At 38.5% G+C, this 20,580-nt stretch overlaps 1 protein-coding gene across 3 annotated transcripts in view; it reads left to right on the plus strand.

Moving 5' to 3' along the window:
• fynb (FYN proto-oncogene, Src family tyrosine kinase b) overlaps nucleotides 1-20,580 on the plus strand; it is a 108,503-nt gene that overhangs the window by 66,192 nt on the left and 21,731 nt on the right. For all 3 annotated transcript variants that reach the window (XM_084091134.1, XM_084091135.1, XM_084091136.1), the window contains exons 4-7: nucleotides 8,513-8,609; nucleotides 9,924-10,022; nucleotides 14,569-14,672; nucleotides 15,635-15,784. In XM_084091134.1, coding sequence (XP_083947260.1) covers nucleotides 8,513-8,609; nucleotides 9,924-10,022; nucleotides 14,569-14,672; nucleotides 15,635-15,784 — 450 coding nt within the window. The remainder of the gene's footprint in view (nucleotides 1-8,512; nucleotides 8,610-9,923; nucleotides 10,023-14,568; nucleotides 14,673-15,634; nucleotides 15,785-20,580) is intronic.

Raw genomic sequence — 20,580 nt, forward strand, 5'->3', positions numbered from 1 at the left:
TGAGACTCACGCAATCGACACTTTTCACATGCTCTCGCGCCACACATCCATTTTCTCACGCAGAGAAAAATCACGGAGCAAAGAGGACACTGACACCGACAGACTAGACAGAGCAGGTTACTTTTGATATGAAAAAAAATCTCAGCTCTCATGGCCTGTCCATTTTATTACGAAATTCAGACAATAAATACCGTTTTGGCGCTTGTAAATGTGACATGACCGATCGCTGTAGCGCCTCAGTTCAAGTAAACCAATCCTCTGTTACTTTTTATTTAAAGATACAGTACAACTTACCGAAAGGTATTTATGCCTCATACATAATATCGATCAATCAGTGTTTTTCAACCACGGAAAGAGGTCAGTAAAACTGCAGGTGAACAATTATGTCACAGAACGTTACATTTACCTCAGGAAAGCCATTTAAAGGTATTGTAGGTAGGATTTTTATAAAAAACTTCTTTTCCAAATTTGTTTAAACTTTATTTATATATCAAAACAGAATTAAAATGTAAGTACTCTGAAAAAGAAAGTATAAAAATCGAGTGTCTGTAGACCTCTCACGACTGTTTTAAAGACAGCTCATTATTTCCATTCACTCCACCCCCTCCCTTCTGGGCTCCTTCCAAAGCCACGCCCCCAAAACACATGAACGCCGACCGCTGAGCTGAAGACGCATTATTTACCTGAGACGAGCGGAGAGGAAGGAGCGCAGTGCATGTAGTGACATCATGTCAGAATCACATGTAATAAAAAAAATCAAAAGTTTTTTATAACAATCCTACCTACACTACCTTTAATGACCAAACACATTAGTTGACTAGAAAAAATAGCTATAGAGAGGAGTATTTTGCTAAATATGTGCACTATATTACATTTGTATTATATTTTTACTTGTGTCATAATTTATTATAATGAAAACCAAATTGTATTTAATTTAATTTGTTAATTTTTAACCTTTAATAATTATAGCAATTAAAATATCGTGATAATACCGTATACCGTGATAAAAGCTCAATCAATTAATCGCAGCATGAAAATTTGATACCGGCACATGCCTGTCTCTCATAGCCTCTTTCATTGTAGATAGGTACCATCCTTTTGAGGGAAATGTGTTCAAAAGTCTGAAAATCTTTGTGTAACTTTAAGGGACGTCACTACCAAACACCTTTTTTTCTGCAATTAAGCAAACTTTTTTGGGTGTAATTCCGTAAAATTTTGTTTTTATGTGTGTACAACTGTTCAGAACTATGCTAGGTAACCATGTGCTGGCTATCATCTTTGAACTAGGCTCAAAAGTATCTTAAATTGTCACTACCGAAACAGGCACTACCGAAACGTGGTGTGGTTTTGCTTGTGACATCATGTTTTGTTTTTTTGTGTTATTCGATAAAATTTTGTTTTTGTGTGTGTACAACTGTTCAGAACTGTGCTAGTTAACCATGTGCTGATTAGCATCTTTGAGTTAAGCTCAAAAGTATCTAAAATTGTCACCACCGAAACAGTCATGACCGAAACATGCCATCATTGTTTTGGTAGTAACAAAAGGGAACACATAATCATTTATTTGGGGGAAATAAACAAAAGTGTTGTACAGTTATGCAAATCATTAGTGTCTTGGTATGTTTTAGTAGTGTTTTAGTATGCGAGTTAAAAGTCTGTAGTGTGATGTGGTCGCTTACCCTGGAAATGCAGAGTTCTCGTGAGAGCACAATTTGAATTTGCTCAGTGAGTTACTCTGGCATTGAGTAATGGTGCTCATTAAAGGGGTGATAGAATGATTTTATATGGTATTTCACACTCTGTACCTCTGTGAAATACACAGAGGAAGTACTGATAGAAATTCTGTATTATAAATTTTAAGGCCAGACAAGTAGTTTGTTGAGGGTTGATTTGTAGGGAAGGACTACACGCCTGCGCACATATTTTCAAACGCGCATACCTATAGACTGAACTCGTAATAACCATGTGCACGCCATCAGTGTCAAATAGGGTATGTAACATTGGTTGGGCTGAAAATGCCCCAGTGGCTCTTTTATACGCCCTAATGCAACCCTCAGAAATAGCCCCAGAATGAAACGAGCGGTTTTCTCCCTTTTATGGTATGCTCATGAATATTTAGATGAGCTGCACACTGATTGGTTGGTTTACAACGAGGAATCTCTTAAGCAAAGACGCAACATGCCCAATGAAGATTGGCAGCACTCACTGTGTATCTAAACTACTATCGAATAAATATTTAAATTAAACCAAACCGTCACACTAACTGTACCTGCTAGATACAGTAACAATAGCTACAGGGTGTCTACAGATATGAACAAGTTAAAATTTAGTCTTTTTAAGATCTTTTTAATACAACCTTGTATGAAATTTAAGACCAAACCTGCAATGGAAATACACACGTACACACATATATAAATCATCACATATCACAAAATATCATTGCTGTCACAAATGCTATTTATTATTACAAAATACAGTGAGCTTTTCATATCAGCAGAGCAGACAATATCCAAGGGGCTGTTTACACCTGGCCACTTCATGCGTTTTCTCAGATCGGATAGCTATCGGATTTATCAAAATGATTCCATTTACACCTGGTCACATAAATGTGTTTTTGCAAAACGGATTTAAATCCGATCTTAAATTCATGTCTGCTATATGCAGATTTAATGGAGTGCACATCACCGAAAGCAACAGTTATGAGCTGCGTTTTATTGATCATCAGCTAAATTTTCTAAATCAAAGACCGCAATAAGAGAGAGTGGCAACAGCCCTGGTAAGATCATTTCGTTTCTTTACTTTTAATGATGATGATTGTGTGTTAAGCACAATTTGATTTGCGATAGTTTGCACGTTGGCTTAATGATTAGATGCTCAGCTGCTCATCTGCGGTGATGCGTTCTGCAATAGCGTCGTCATATCTAGCTATAACATGACATTATAGCCTATAACACGCTCTCACACCTTTATTATTTTTTTAGCGTTTTTTGAGAGGAGTACAATTTACATATGTGGTTTCAACAACCAGATACATTTAGGGGCTGTTTACACCTGGCCACTTCATGCGTTTTCTCAGATCGGATAGCTATCCGATTGTGAAAAGACCAGGTGTAAATGCCCTCCGAAACGCATTCGAGACGGATTTGAATCCGATCGCTCAAACCACTTCAGGAGGTGGTCTGGGCCGCATTCCAGATGAAACTGGACAAGTGTAAATGCATCTGGTTGTTGAAACCACATATGTAAATTGTACTCCTCCCAAAAATGCACAAAAAAAAAACGTGTGAGAGCGTGTTATAGGCTATATGTAATGTTATAGCCAGATATGACGACGCTACTGGAACACGCATCACCGCAGATGAGAAGCTGAGCATCTATTCATTAAGCCAACGTGCAAACTATTGCAAATCAAAGTGAAAGTGAGACGCTTAACACACAGTCATCATCATTAAAAGTAGAGAAACGAAATGATCTTACCAGGGCTGTTGCCGCTCTCTCTTATTGCGGTCTTTGATTTAGAAATTTTAGCTGATGATCAGTAAAATGCAGCTCATATATGTTGCTTTCGGTGACGTGCACTCCATTAAATCTGCATATAGCGCGGGAATTGAAGATCGGATTTAAATCTGTTTCGCAAAAACACATTTATGTGACCAGGTGTAAATGGAATCGTTTTGATAAATCAGATAGCTGTCCGATCTGAGAAAACGCATGAAGTGGCCAGGTGTAAACAGCCCCTTACACTTGTCAAGTTTCGTCTGGAATGTGGCCCAGACCTCCTCCTTGAAGTGGTTTGAACGATCGGATTCAAATCCGTCTCAAATGCGGAGGGCATTTACACCTGGTCTTTTCACGATCGGATTGCTATGCGATCACAGAAAACGCATGAAGTGGCCAGGTGTAAACAGCCCCCAAGAAATCAAAATTGACAGCAGCCAAAGAGCTAGAGAAAACAGTTATTTTGAAGGAGAAAATGATTTTTCAAATACCTTGATTCCCATTGTACCCAGTTTAAAACGTCTTTGACAAACGGCACAGTGTTTGCCTCATATACATTTCCAGGCACTGGCTTTAACCACCACGAGAACTCGTCATTCTCGAGCCATTGCGGCTAAACTGTGTCTGACTGCACGACCACCATTGATATTCCTGGGCCCAGAAAGGGCTGTGTTTATGCAAATTTAGGTAACAAAGGTACAGACCAGGTCCAAATAAGGAAATCCCCCAAGTGTTACTTCACATCTGAGCTGATTTGACAACGCTAGTAACAGCGCATTCACGACAGTAATTGGTCATTGTGTTATCCAATTGCGTGCAGTGAGATTTTCAAATGCATGCTTGGTACCGCCCCTCGAGTTGGGCGATTTTCATTACTCAATGCCAGACCCTTAATCTTTCAGATTTGGGGCTGGATTTCCAGGCTAGTAGTTGCTACCAAAGTAGTAGTAGTTGCTACTGTCATTACAGAAAATGTGCCGTTACGACCGACACATGGATGTTTTGTCTAAAATAAAGTATACTGAATTATCAACTAAGATGTTATTATAGTGTTTGGTTCAATGTATATTCAAACTAATGAATCCTTAACTTTGAAATCAGTATGATTAACTTAATGCCTTTTACAAAGAAAGATTGGGTTAAAAATACAACAAATCTTATAAAATTACACTTGAAATATTGTTAAAATTGTAATTATTGATTTACCTGTGAAAACTTTTTTTTGAAAATAGCAAAAAAATATATATTTGCAAGGTAGATGTAAACAAAGTATTAATAGGTCAATATAAGCCTTCTTATTAAATTATTTATTATTGTGTTTCGGTAGTGACAAATTTGGGGAGAGAACTTTCTGAAAATACAATATGATAGTTAACTGCACAATTACTAGAAATGTTTACCTTGGATATTATACAATTTGCATACATACAAAATTTGTGGAAAAAGACACCTTTTTTTCCCCAAGACGTTTCCAACTCTGACTTTGAACCAGTTCTGTAGAATGGCCCATATACATCATTCACCCGCTATATTGATAAATGTACCAGATTTTTCATATTAACAGAAAAATATACTGGGATAACCTGGCTTCTCTTGAGACTCCCCTGTTCCTAAAGCCCATCCGCTCATTGACCTAAATGGTTACAAGGTAGTTTGTGACGTCAGAAACACCAGCGATTTCAAACCGCGTTTTTGAGACTGTTTTTGGTTCACTGGAGTTTTAAGGAGAAAAATAACTTATGATTTTGCACATGGTTTGTCTTAAAGCTGTTACAACCCCTTGGCTCAAGGAGTAGCAACATGAATGGAGAGTCCATACAACATAATCAAATTTGAAACATTTAATATTTAATCAAGAAAACAGACATAACTACATTTAAAGTAAAAGGAAAAAAAATCTACAAACACAAAAACAACCACATCAAGCCTTGGACTGGAGAGAGTGAAATGTCAGCATGTCCACCAAGCAGCGAGACCAGCAGAGACCAAGCCCAATTGTTTCCCTCACAATGGTGAGAAAGCCAGCATCTTATAAGCAGCATGGTTAATCAACCAATTCTCCACACCTGCGACACAGCAATTAACCTGAAGACACAAAAAGCATTACCCAAAGACACCTGCTGGACAAAATAAAGTACAACAGCCCCTTGGATCATCACACCTCCCTCCCAAAGACAGAGGCCCTTATAAAAAGGTACTCTGTAAACATTATACATGAAACGACACATACAAAGAACAAACCATCACAGGATAAGATTTTTTCCAGACTTAAAATTCAAATAAAACTATTGGATCCACTTACCCTCTCTCCTTCACCACCTACCCCTTATCAACTCCACCTCTCAATGCTCTCAGGCGCCTTGAGAACATAAATGAGGTGAAATAAAGGACAAGAACCAACAAAATTGTAATAGGTTACTCGTTCAATGGAGCTAATGACAAGGTATCCGCCATAAGATTATCTTTCTGCAATAATGCAGCTCCAGCACCCAGCCCACTCACGTCTACAGTACCTTTAAATGGAAAGGACGGTCCCAACAAGGTGCTATTAATACGGGAGCAAAACTCAGCAACAGTTTGGCATTATCAAAAGCATGTTGACAAATTGAGGACCATTCAGATTTCCATTTACCTTTTAACGAATCTGTTATAGGAGCAACCACTGTTGAGAAATTTTCACAAAATTTCCGATAGTACCCAATCATTCCTAAAATCTCATCAACTCTTTCTTTGTAGAAGGAACTGGGAACTTATCAATGGCATGGACTTTTGCCCGGACAGGACAGACTTTACCTTGTCCTACCACATTTCCCAAATAGACCACAGTGGCACATGCAAATTCACATTTCGCTAAATTTACAGTCAACTTTGCTGTCTCAAGACGAGTAAATAAAGTGCGCAATTTACAAAGATGTTCCTCCTCCTGAGCTAATTTCACCTCTTCCATTTTTTGTTGCATTCTAAAAGTTTCAAATTTGCATTCTTGTTCTCGCTCTTGGCTTTTCAATTTCTGTAACTCAAGTTCTCTGTCCAATTCACGTTCTTTATTTTGTATCTTAAGGATTTCTAACTGTTGCTCATAGGTTAACCTTTTAGGATCTAACAACGCATGAGGTGTCGAAGTACCTTCAGGTATCACCTCCTCATCAGACTGTGACTCTGAAGTCAAAACCAACAGCTCTCTTAATTTCTCCTCCACAGCCCCTCGCAGAGGTTTTACCTTAGTACTTTTTGTTAAAGCCAATTCAAACTCGAAATGTTCAGCTACTTTAAATAATTGCTCTTTTGAAAGACACTCTAATTTACCCATCGTAGGAGCAACAATAAAATCCTGTAACAAATCCATTTTTACCTGACTTTTTGCTAAAAGAACATTTGAACAACAAAGTATGTAATACTCACCAAAGCCAACAGGTCACACTCTCCAGTTCAAAACCACTAATCAAAACAAAAATACTTTCATTTGGCACTCCCCAAAACTTACTTTACCAAACCAATAATTTTACCTAAAGAATAAACCAAACTGTAATTCTAAAGAATTATCCAAATTATAATTCTAATTAAAGAATTATCCAAATTATAATTCTAATTAAAGAATTATCCAAATCACAATTCTAATTAAAGAATTGTCCAAACCCTAAGCCAATTTAGTTAATCCCGGACGAGCCCCCATATGTTACAACCCCTTGGCTCAAGGAGTAGCAACATGAATGGAGAGTCCATACAACATAATCAAATTTGAAACATTTAATATTTAATCAAGAAAACAGACATAACTACATTTAAAGTAAAAGGAAAAAAATCTACAAACACAAAAACAACCACATCAAGCCTTGGACTGGAAAGAGTGAAACGTCAGCATGTCCACCAAGCAGCGAGACCAGCAGAGACCAAGCCCAATTGTTTCCCTCACAATGGTGAGAAAGCCAGCATCTTATAAGCAGCATGGTTAATCAACCAATTCTCCACACCTGCGACACAGCAATTAACCTGAAGACACAAAAAGTATTACCCAAAGACACCTGCTGGACAAAATAAAGTACAACAGCCCCTTGGATCATCACAACGCATATTAAAAACACCAAATAGACATATAAACAACATTAAAAACTTGATTTTCACCACAGGGGGACTTTAAGAACTGTCCACTGTTCAATTAAATTGCTAAAAAATTAAACCTTTATTTTTAAGAGTGTGTGCTGATATATTTCCTATTGAAACTACAAGGTGGGATGGGACACAGTAAAAAACTTGTCAATAAAATAAATACCAAATAACATTCCGCTTATCCTTTCAAATCTAGTGTGACCTCTGATTGGTTATGAGATTGCGAAGATGTATAAAGATGGATCATCACCATCACTTATGGCTTATGGTCTCAGACAGCTAAGTGTTGAATGTGAGCCCGTTTAGGTTGATTGTTTTACATTCCTGTCTTACTGAGTATGTGCTTAATGACAGATTTTAGGTTTGGGTTCCATCTAATGAAGGGTTTGGTTTGCTTGTGTCCCATTACTCTGGTTCCATGTCATGACCAAATTTCTCAAATATTCTGGGAATCATTTGAGGCAAAGACAGTTACAGGCAAAAGTGAAATCAAAATGACAATAGTGGAGACGACTTTGCATTGCCAGACCAGACAAATGTTCCCCATCCCAATCCCACACAGCTTTGTTTATAATATCCCATCGGGAGAGGTGTGGCTTTCAGCTTCCTTTAGACCAGACATCATTAGTGTGTGTGTGTAGGTCTGTTTGTGTGTATACTGTTTTGGACTGGTGGTCTTGAATCAGCTGAAACAGTCTTGACTCCTGAAATGGCTCCTGAAAGGCCCTAATTGCAGGTCTTGAATGTCATTCGATCTGTCTGAAAGCCTCCGCAGACCAAAATGGCTTTTTCTTTTCCAGTGCTCACGTTGCACTATGTTGTTGTCCATTTCCAGGATATAAAGTATGCTTTAATTTATTCTTAATCCTCATGGTGCTGATGTGCTCTCTCTCCCACTCTCTCTCAGGTGTGACTCTATTTGTTGCTCTCTATGATTATGAGGCTCGTACTGAAGATGATCTCAGCTTCAGGAAAGGAGAGAAGTTTCAAATCATCAACAGCACGTAAGTCAAAGACCTGAAACATAAGCTATGTCACATGACCTTATCACAATGTATGTGCATTAACCATGTTACAGTTGTCATGTAGGATATACATATTGTTGTTATTGGCACTGCAGCCAATCAAGTAATAAGTTGTAACATGGATTTTAAAAATCATGGCTGATATTACAGTTATTAATTCACTGTTATTCAACACACTGGACAGGAAAGGTAAAGTTGAGTGTGTTGCATTGTGGGAAAACAGTACTTGATTCCTGTGCTCTTCACACTATTTTTTTTTTTTTTTGCACACTTTATAAACTTTATACCACAGAAATGGACATTTTGCACTTAGCCATATTGCATTCATACTTTATTAAAACTACCCTTACAACAGTTAAATGAATTTTGTCTAGCTGAATTCAAAGGTAGGTTGCAAGCAAGTTAGTAAGTAGTAGTAAGCCTGTTTTGCATTGTGTACATTGCCAAAATGTTTTATAGTAGAGCGCCATCTGCTGGCGGTAATGTAACCTGCACTGCTTAGTACAGCAGGTCTTCTCATGCCATGCTATTACTATAATAAGTGTGTGTGTGTGTGTGTGTGTCTGGGGAAGTGGACACAATGATTGCGAGAAATGAGAGAGGCTTTTCTTGGAAATTATGTTTTGTATGAAGAGCACAGGTTATTTGAGAGAGGAAGATATTGGTTATTGGAGAGGTATTACATGAAGGGCATGTTAAAGAGAGAGAAGGATGTTATCGAATAAATGGGACGTTCACAGAATTACAGACCAGCTGCAAGCAGATCGTTTTCCACTCTCTCTCTCTGTGTGTGTGTGTGTGTGTGTGTGTGGATGTGGTGAATTTGCTTTGAAAGGTTTGTAGGGGATAGATGTGAGGCAATGACAGACACTGCGATAAAGGGATCATTGTAAATATTCAAGGAAAACACACACAGTCTCTCTCTCCTCCACAGAAACATTAGTGGTACCTGCATCTGGCCTTTCAGTCTTTCACACAACAACCTGTTTCTGTTTGAAGAGGTAGAAGTATAGTGTGTGTTGAGTTTGACATTGTAGTATGACTGAATGAATGCCTGAATGGATGGATGGTTAGATGGAAGAACGTACTGAAAACTGGATGATGGAGAAATGTTTGCAAGATTGATTGATGAATGAACGGACAGATGAATGGATGAATTGGATGAACAGATGGATGAACATACGGAAGGACAGATTCATGGACAAATCTGCAACAACAAAAAAAATCTTAAGCCTCACCATGACAAGAAGATAAAGTGTGTGTGTGTTTTCTGTCTTTGTCTCTTTATGTCAGTGAGGGTGATTGGTGGGACGCCCGCTCTCTCACTACAGGAGGAACCGGCTACATTCCCAGCAATTACGTCGCCCCCGTGGACTCAATCCAGGCTGAGGAGTAAGTCTTGGATTTGTGTGTGTGTGTGTGTGTTAAATACACTGGGCTGTGTTAAGGGTGGGGGTACAGTGATGTCATTCGGTTCACTCCTACTTTAACCCAGAGACCCCTCAGTTAGATGCTTGACAAACCTCAGCCCTCTCTAAATTAATCCAGAGACAGTTGCAGTGCAGGGCGGTGCTTGAATGTTATCGCTAGGCAACATTTATGTTGTTGTTGTTTGAGACAAAGTACAAAGACAACTCCCAAAAACTGACCCATGTATTACCATTTTATCAAGCTCAACCGTATCTGAAGCATAAAGGCAGGGCTGTTTCTAGCCATAGGCGAACTAGGCGCTTTCTAAGGGCACCAATGAGCAACACTGCATTTTAGCTAAAATTCACCACATGCATTTGAGTACATTTGAGCAGTCGAATATTAGTAAAAAGAATTATATTTTAAAGTCCCCCTGTGGTGAAAATCAAGTTTTTAATGTTGTTTATATTTCTATGTGGTGTTTTTAATATGCTTTAAGACAAATCATGTTCAAATTCATGTCAACACCATTGCTGAGTATTTTCTCCTTAAAACTGCAGTAAACCAAATACAGTCTCAAAAACACAGTTTGAAATTGCTGGTGTTTCTGATGTCATAAACTACCCTGTAACCAATCAGATCAATGTGTGATTGTCAACGAGTGGATCTTTTTGCATATAGAATCGCGTATACTAAATGAGGCAAGGGTGTAGAGTTACATTCAAGCTATTTTAAGGCATGAACTTTTTTCTTTTTTTTTCATGGAAAAAACGTTAAATATGTCATTTTGGTGATCAAAGATGAGTTTTAGGTAATAACATTATTGACTACAGGGGGACTTTAAATGTTATTTGAAAGACGGCAATCAGAAATCCAAGTACTTGGTGTATTATTGAAGTAAATTGAAGTATATTGACAAAATGATTGACACCAACAAGTGTTGGGTTGGTTATGATAAATTTTTAGAAAATAATTGTCCAGAAAACATGAAAGTGTTTCAATTACATATGGAAATAAAATCTGTCAGTAATATACCAACATCTATTTCAAATAATCGTGACATTATCCTAATCCAGTGCACCAATCGCCATCTTAGATGTATTATATCCGATAGATTCCTACTGGATTGGCTGGATTCTGCCTTTGAAATTCCACTGAGTAACAGTAAATGTGACTGCGTCTTGAGTTATTGTACCAAAAACGACAGCAAATTGAGTTTTCTTTTCAATCCCCCTTTTTTGTTTTTCTAAAAAACCTTGTAGTCAACCCCCCTCCCTCCAAATGGATTGCTAAGTAAACAGTTTATCATGAAAAATAAAAAATAAATTTAAAAAAACAACTTTAAGTTTGTTACTACCTTTTAGACACGATTTTTGTTTTAGACAGCAGGTACATTTCTGCTCTAAATGAAATGTTTAATTATGTTGATTTCTCCTCTATGATGTCTTTGGTTACACTGTGTGTTGATGTCAGTTTTGATGTTTCATTACATTTTCAAAAACCAGACTGATGTCAGATACTGGCTCAGTCTAACACGCTTAACTTTAACGAGAGGGAGATGCTTGAGTGATGCAAGTTTGCAGATGTTGTCTGCATTTTTCTGATGTCATTTGTAAGGCCTTTTTACATACAGCTGTAAAAACTTTTCCCAGCCATCCATTTTTCTTTTTTTGATTGAGTTTACATAAACTGAACAAAATTATAAATGCAACACTTTTGTTTGTGCCCCCATTTTTCATTAGCCTTATATAGGCCCAAAATAGGCCTTTTGTGTACATAGAAAAAGTCTTAGATCTTTGAGTTCACAAAGATCTAAGACTTTTTCTATGTACACAAAAGGCCTATTTCTCTCAAATATTGTTCACAAATCTGTCTAAAGCCCTATTCGCACGGGATTAGTATTACCTAGGGACCTCCGGTAATTTGTAATAATCGCAGAGGTCGTCTGTGATTTTTTTCCCGTGCGAATCTGCCATGTCTGTAAAAATGTCTGTAAAAATTCCCCCAAAAATTACCTACCGTATTTCGGCCAACACATGGGTCCTCTGATAATACCAGTCCCGTGCGAATCCCCATGTCTGTGATTTGGGCTGTTTTTCTGTGAGCCTATCGTTTCCTAAAGAACGTAATAACCATTATGGGCCGTTTAACAGTCCATTTTACGTCTGTATTAAAACTATATTAACAATAAAATCTCTCGATATGCTCTACTCCAATCCGATTATAGTTTTTCTCCAATAAAAACTATGAAGTGCTGCAAAAGAGAAAACAAACTACAGTAAAGACGTGTAAAGATCGACAGTAAAGATCGCACTGCAGTATTGCAATTCAAAAAAAGAACTTATTTAAAACCAATTTATTAGAGAAATATATGATATATATATTATAGAATATCATATTATTGTATAAATATATATCTTCTTTTTCTTTTATTCTTTGTCCATATTTACAACAAGCCTGCCTGAAGAAGGTATTATAAATACCGAAACGTCGCGATAGGCTTGTTTTTCTATTCATTTTATTTGGTTTATTTCATTTTATATCATTTTTACTCTTTCACACTTTGATTTCTTGAGATACTTACAGGATGGACGTCTTTAGAGGCCGTGTGAGACAAAGAAATGCTCCACGATACAGAAGTTACACTACCACAAAAAGCGTCCAAACTTTCCAAAAGAGCTTCCATGTTGCGCCAAAATACCTAATTTGACGTTTCCATGACAACGGTCCGAGTTGAGCTTCCGGATCACGTCCGTAGTAGTAGTTTGTTTTCTCTTTTGCAGCACTTCATAGTTTTTATTGGAGAAAAACTATAATCGGATTGGAGTAGAGCATATCGAGAGATTTTATTGTTCATATAGTTTTAATACAGACGTAAAATGGACTGTTAAACGGCCCATAATGGTTATTACGTTCTTTAGGAAACGATAGGCTCACAGAAAAACAGCCCAAATCACAGACATTGGGATTCGCACGGGACTGGTATTATCAGAGGACCCATGTGTTGGCCGAAATACGGTAGGTAATTTTCGGGGGAATTTTTACAGACATTTTTACAGACATGGCAGATTCGCTCGGGATAAAAATCACAGACGACCTCTGCGATTATTACAAATTACCGGAGGTCCCTAGGTAATACTAATCCCGTGCGAATAGGGCTTTAGTGAGCGTTCTCCTTTGCTGAGATAATCCATCCACCTCACAGGTGTGGCATATCAAGATGCTGATTAGACAGCATGATTATTGCATGGGTGTGCCTTAGGCTGGCCACAACAAAAGGCCACTCTAAAATGTGCAGTTTTATCACACAGCACAATGTCACAGATGTCGCAAGTTTTGAGGGAGCGTGCAATTGGCATGCTGACTGCAGGAATGTCCACCAGAGCTGTTGCCGGTGAATTGAATCTTCATTTCTCTACCATAAGCTGTCTCCAAAGGCACTTCAGAGAATTTGGCAGTACATCCAACCAGCCTCACAACCGCAGACCACGTGTAACCACACCAGCCCAGGACCTCCACATCCAGCATCTTCACCTCCAAGATCGTCTGAGACCAGCCACCCGGACAGCTATTGCAACAATCGGTTTGCATAACTAAAGAATTTCTGCACAAACTGTCAGAAACCGTCTCAGGGAAGCTCATCTGCATACTCGTCGTCCTCATCGGGGTCTCGACCTGACTGCAGTTCGTCGTCGTAACCAACTTGAGTGGGCAAATGCTCACATTTGATGGCGTCTGGCACTTTGGAGAGGTGTTCTCTTCACGGATGAATCCCAGTTTTCACTGTACAGGGCAGATGGTAGACAGCGTATATGGCGTTGTGTGGGTGAGCGGTTTGCTGATGTCAACGTTGTGGATCGAGTGGCCCATGGTGGCGGTGGGGTTATGGTATGGGCAGGCGTATTTTATGGACAATGAACACAGGTGCATTTTATTGATGGCATTTTGAGTGCAGAGAGATATTGGATGAGGCCCATTGTTGTGCCATTCATCCACGACCATCACCTCATGTTGCAGCATGATAATGCACGGCCCCATGTTGCAAGGATCTGTACACAATTCCTGGAAGCTGAATACATCCCAGTTCTTGCATGGCCAGCATACTCACCGGACATGTCACCCATTGAGCATGTTTGGGATGCTCTGTATCGGCGTATACAACAGCGTGTTCCAGGTCCTGCCAATATCCAGCAACTTCGCACAGCCATTGAAGAGGAGTGGACCAACATTCCACAGGCCACAATCAACAACCTGATCAACTCTATGCGAAGGAGATGTGTTGTACTGCGTGAGGCAAATGGTGGTCACACCAGATACTGACTGGTTTATAATTATAATTTATAATTTTGTTCAGTGTATGTTCCTAGATTTTGACGTTATGAATAACATAAATACAGTAAAATGTTCAGAAAGAATGCATTCAATCTGTTATGTAAACAGAAAGATCCAAGCAGTCCTGACTTGATCAACAGAATTAAGACAATATAGACTTGGCATTCTGATAATTTCCTCTTTCTCTGTCTCTCAGCTGGTATTTTGGAAAGTTGGGGCGTAAAGATGCAGAGAGGCAGCTTCTTTCAACGGGGAACCCGCGTGGAACCTACCTGATCCGTGAGAGCGAAACCACTAAAGGTAATAAACAGCACGCACTTACTGTACACCATATACTGGGTTACGCAAAAGTTTACTGCTCTTAGGGGTGCAATTTCATAAAGAATAAAAAAAAATATTATTCTGATTAAGATTCTGATTTCTCTTAAAGAGCCAGTTCACCCAAAATGGAAAATTCTGTCATCATTTAGTCACCCTTATGTCTCGTAAAGGTCAATGGGTTCCAGTGTTGTTTTGGATTTTCTTTGTGTGGCCAAAAAAAGTTGAAACATTCTTCAAAATATCATCTTTTCTTTTCTGCAAAAGAAATAAATGCATGTAGGGTTGAACAACATGTGGATGAGTAAATTAATTCAGAATTTTCATTTTGGGGTGAAATATCACTTGTCACACATTTCTGGTTTCTTAACAGTTTTGTCTACAGTTTCTTTTCTTTTTTTTAAGCACAAAAAAAGTAAAGAAATTTTCATTGCCAAATGCTCAATGATTATTTCAATAAAAAAGCATTTAAAACTATTTATTTTTAGAGGTGGCAAAAATGCAATTGAATAATTGGTGATAACTATGTATTATACAAAATGTGGTAACATATTTCAAAGATTTATATTTATTTAAAAAAAATACTGGTGACAGACTATTCTTTAATTATAATTACACTGAGTACTTGTTGGGTTTGATTCACTAAAAAAGAAGAACTTTTAAAAGAAGCCACTGAAAAAGTAGAGCATGAAAATCCCGTCATTCCCATGAAACACGAATGATGTAATCGAGTCAGTCTCATTACTAGCTCAAACTATTTAAATATTTGAATACATTTGCATATTGTGAGAATCATTCACTGAACTAACATCATTCTATTCCAGTACTCTTTAAACAATGGAACCGGTTCTGATAAATAATTGGTTCTCTGGTTCACCATCTACTCCATTGCACTTTACTACACTGCACTACAGCAATGCTTCTGTTGTGTGTTTGTGTGGCAGGTGCCTTCTCTTTGTCTATCCGGGACTGGGACGATGTGAAGGGGGACCACGTGAAACATTATAAAATCCGTAAACTGGACAGTGGAGGATATTACATCACCACTAGAGCTCAGTTTGAGACCCTTCAACAGCTGGTCCAGCATTACACAGGTAACACACACACTTCTCATTCCACAGACCCAACTCACAGAAACACATGCAGAATTATTGTAGGTGATTATTGTTTTAACTCAAGATAATTTTTAGATGCCTGTTAGAGTTGCAAAGGCATGGTTATAACTTATATCCCATAATGCCACTGACAGTGCTTCTGCAGCTTCCTTCAGGAGACAGCACTGCTCCAGTCAGTCAGAAAACCTCAACTGAGTGATACTCTCTCTCTCAATAGGATGTACTTTGACTATGCTCCAATTAACATATTGACCATTAATGCATCGAGCATGAGTTGTATGGATTTTAGATAGCGTGTGCATTTTGCTTCTTCCATGACCTCTCATATTGAGCCCAGAGAACAAACATCCACACAGATACTCATAATAATACATTCATCAGGATTAGCTTAACTGCGTATCAGTAGCTTTGTTGATGCTACTCTAAGGCTGTGTTTGCTTTAGCTTAACACTTTCTCATTGTTGACCGGCTTCAGTTTCAGCAGCAGAGTCTTGTGTTTGTCTTGGTACGGCAGTGCATTTGAAAGCAGACTCTGCAGTCTGTTTAACATTTGCTTCAATTGCTTGGTCTAAACCTTAGCGCTATTCCACCAGCTACCCCTGTCCCCCAGGTCTCGTTTCACATTACTTTACAATGCAGATGCACCAAAATAATACAATGTTAGCTGCTTACTACTGTAGCTAGGGAACAACTTGGAGTGGGTGAAAATCTTAATCTTAATAAAGACATACTCAAATGATTCTGCATTTATTCACAAAAATGTATCATCAAAATTATTAATCATACGGGTTTTTTTAAATCATTGCAGATACAGATATGTGTGACAGTCTGCACAGTAACGCTACTTTTCAATTGTTTTTCTATGTAAACACACTGTAGACGGACGTGTATGACCCTTGCGCTTTCACACGAGTGTTGCGTTTTTTAAACCGCCGTGTCGATGTTAGTTCTAAAACAGTGGACCAATCAGAAGAGCCCGGAGGCGGGGCAAGTGTTGCAAGCTTTTGTTGTCAGTAGCGAGTTGGCATGGCAACTCTCTGAGCAGCGAACTTTTATCAAGGTGAAATGCCATAGCCAGGAAATAGCCAAAAATATTAGCTATCTATTCTGCTGATTGACTATTTCTGTTATTTCCATTATTGCATCATGTCTAAAAATCACGTGTCGAGACCCTCGCATTCTGCGCTGCGCTTTTTTTAAACCATTCCTGACTGCTGCATCTCACGTTTTTATATGCGTTCTGTGTGAACGACCCCTTACACTGCAAACAAAATTAAAATTATGTCATCATTCGCTCATCCTCATGTCGTTCCAAACCCGTAAGACTTTCATTCATCTTTGAAACACAAATGAAAATATTTAATGAAATCTGAGAGATTTCTGTCCCTCCATTGAATTTCCATTACACCAAAACGTTAACACTTCAAAAAGTTCAGAGATATATTGTGATCTATACGGTTTAATCCAAGCCTTATTAAAGGGATAGTTCACCCAAAAATGAAGATTCTATCATTGTTTACTCACCCTCAAGTTGTTCCAAACCTGTATGAGTTTCTTTGTTCTGCTGAACACAAAGGAAGATATTTGGAAGAATGTTTGTAGCCAAACAGATCTCGGTCCCCATTGACTACCATAGTATATTTTTTTCCTACTATGGAAGTCAATGGGGACCGAGATCTGTTGATTACAAACATTCTTCCAAATATCTTCCTTTGTGTTCAGCAGAACAAAGAAACTCATACAGGTTTGGAACAACTTGAGGGTGAGTAAACAATGATAGAATTTTCATTTTTGGGTGAACTATCCCTTTAACAGACACCATACCGGCGTGATGACTCTGACTTCCAACCAGATGGAACTGGATAATATTCTGAATGTTCTGATCCAATCTGACTTCTGACCTGTAATGCTGCCTGGATCATAATCATACACTGTTGGCCAGAGGAGAACTGGCCCCGACTGAGCCTGGGTTCTCCCAAGGTTTGTTTATCCATTCAGGCCCCATCCACACTACTGCGTTTTCGTTTAAAAACGGAGACCTTTTGCTACGTTTGCACCTCCCGCCCAGACTAAAACGGCAAAAACGGAGACCCAAAACGGAGAAGGTTAGAAACGCTGCCGTTTTTCGCTACGTTTTTCGTTTTGAATCTCCGGAGGGCGTTTTAGTGAAGACGGGTCAAAATGGAGGACTTTAGAAACGATGACGTAGTAGAGGCTCACGCTCAGCTCTATGATTGGGTGTCATCAGTCATGGCGTATATCTTTGCTAGCAGCTGTTGTGCAAGTAAATTCTGCATTTTACAATGCTATAACTGCCTACATGCGCCGGAGGCAAGCTATTATTCGAGCGATCTGTGACAATTCCCGTGTGCAGCGGCGGTATCGACCGTACATGGAGCGTCGGTTTTGGGTTAACCCGGGAAGAACCAGCGCATGGTGGGATAATTTTATCAATGAAGTTGTGTTTACACCGGCACGCGCATGCCCAGTGTTGGTGAATGGTCACGTGATCCGCGTTTTCAGTCGTTTTAATGTGGACGGAGATCAATTCTAATACGCAGCTAAAACGCTGGTGTGGACGGAGATCGTATTCGTTTTAATTCTCCGTTTCTAAACTAAAACGCAGTAGTGTGGATGGGGCCTCAGTCACCTGATGGAGTTTTGGTTCCTTGCCACTGTTGCCTTGGCTTTTGGCTTGCTTAGTTGGGGACATTTAATATTCAACAATATTATTGATCTGCCTTACTTAAGGTGGACGATGACACAATTTTGTTGTATTATTTTCATGTTATCACTGTGAAGCACTATTATAAAAAGCGCTATATAAATAAAGGTGACTTGACTTGACACGCTCATTTCATATAATAAACCGATTTAATTAAGGGCTTTTATTCACATATAAATATTGATCAACACACATTGCTTGATGCATAGGAGCAATGAGATTTGTTCTCGTGTCACAAGTAATTACTTTTACAAATAATGAAGTTTTGGACTTTCAATGGAGTGACACAAATTCAATTTAAAATATCTTCTTTTGTGTTTTGAAGATGAATGAAAATCTTTTGGCTTTGCAACGACATTAGGATATTGATTACAGAAATTTAATTTTTTGGTGAACTAAACCTTTATAAAATGCATTATACCATAATAGGATAATTATATGATTATTTTAATACCAATTTTGACCCATATTGAATTCCACATGTACACCAGAACTTAAAGGGATATTTCACCGCTGGAAAGATGAGTGTATTTAAATTGGGTTATGTATGTAGTAGAAATGTGAAATTATTTTAGAAGTTGGTGCCTTCTAGACTGAGAAAAGCCAGAAAATGTATTTTTGGCTCATGTGGATGAAAGACAACAACTCCCTGAATGCACTTGCCTTGCTGCCCTACGAGGCCACTCCCAAGCCACGTCTACCGGTTACAGAGGGCAGTATCGGAAGAAATTATACAACTAGGCTACTAGTTGACTCGAAACTGAAAAGACATCGTTTTATCGTGAGATCCCACCCTCTATGGGTGGGTTGAAAACATGTGGAACTAGCTCCTACTACTGGCTGTAGTCTCTAGCCTCTGGCCAAAAAATTGCGTCATCGATTTTTGCGTCATCTGAGGTTTTTTTTTTTTCAGACACACAATACAGAAATTTCTCGTCTCAGGGGGACATGAGGGAGACATGAGGGAGGGAAGCACGGTCATTCGAAAATACTACCGGGTTTCTACTGATACAAAGCTTAATGCTAATTGGTGAAGTATCCCATTAAAATGTACTTGTGTGAGGCACCTTGTCATGTTGCAAAACTTTAAATCAAAGTGCTTTACCAAACCAACTTTGATGTCAAACTCAAGTCTGCACCAGAAAACAGTATGAACCAGATGTCATCATCACACTTTTATTGCCATGTGTGAGAGGATCATGGTGTTGATGGCCGGATACATGCTCGGGTTCCTCGAGCTCAGAGCAGATGGTACTCAGTGACCGATTCCTGAAATTATGTGTTTTGAAGTGTTCTGTTATCTCAGCTTTACAGTCCGGAGTAAACATTGCTGTAGCGTTGTTGGAAAATTAACACATTAACCATTTGTTAAATGTCAAAACAAGTCCAATTGGCATGCCCAACACTATTGCCAATCAATGAGGGGAAAACATCTCAAAAGGTGCTATAAGACAGCTCAGACTGATTGTTTGATTGATATCCACCACAGTTTTTTTCAATCAGTTACCAGATTTTAGTTATTGTTGTAGTTTTTTTTTTTTTTTTGAAAGATCATGTTGGAAAAAGTCTTTAAGTCTTTGTCGCACAGTAAAGAGTGCCTTGTGCCTTTAAAGTCCCCCTGTTGTGAAAATCCAGCTTTTAATGTTGTTTATATTTCTATGTGTTGTTTTTAATATGCTTTAAGACAAACCATGTGCAAATTCATAAGTCAACACCATTTCTGAGTATTCAACACCATTTCAAAAATCACTGAGCTGCTGTGAGTGAGTGGCTCATTTGCATATTCATAGGACCGCGTATACCAAATGAGGCAAGGGTGTAGTACATTCAAGCTATTTTAAGGAAAAAACATTAAAATATGTAATTTTGGTGATCAAATATAAGTTTTAAGGGATACAATTATTTACTACAGGGGGACTTTAAGAGCGTTCAGTAACATTTAGTGTTTCACAAAACAAGTGCAGAGGCCACTGAAAAGAAAACCTGCAACATGGCTCACAAGCTACACATATTGCACCCTATATCTGCAGGTGTCATGCTGAAACTCTGT

Source organism: Abramis brama, assembly GCF_963993115.1.
Source record: "Abramis brama genome assembly, chromosome: 18".
NCBI lineage: Eukaryota > Metazoa > Chordata > Actinopteri > Cypriniformes > Leuciscidae > Abramis > Abramis brama.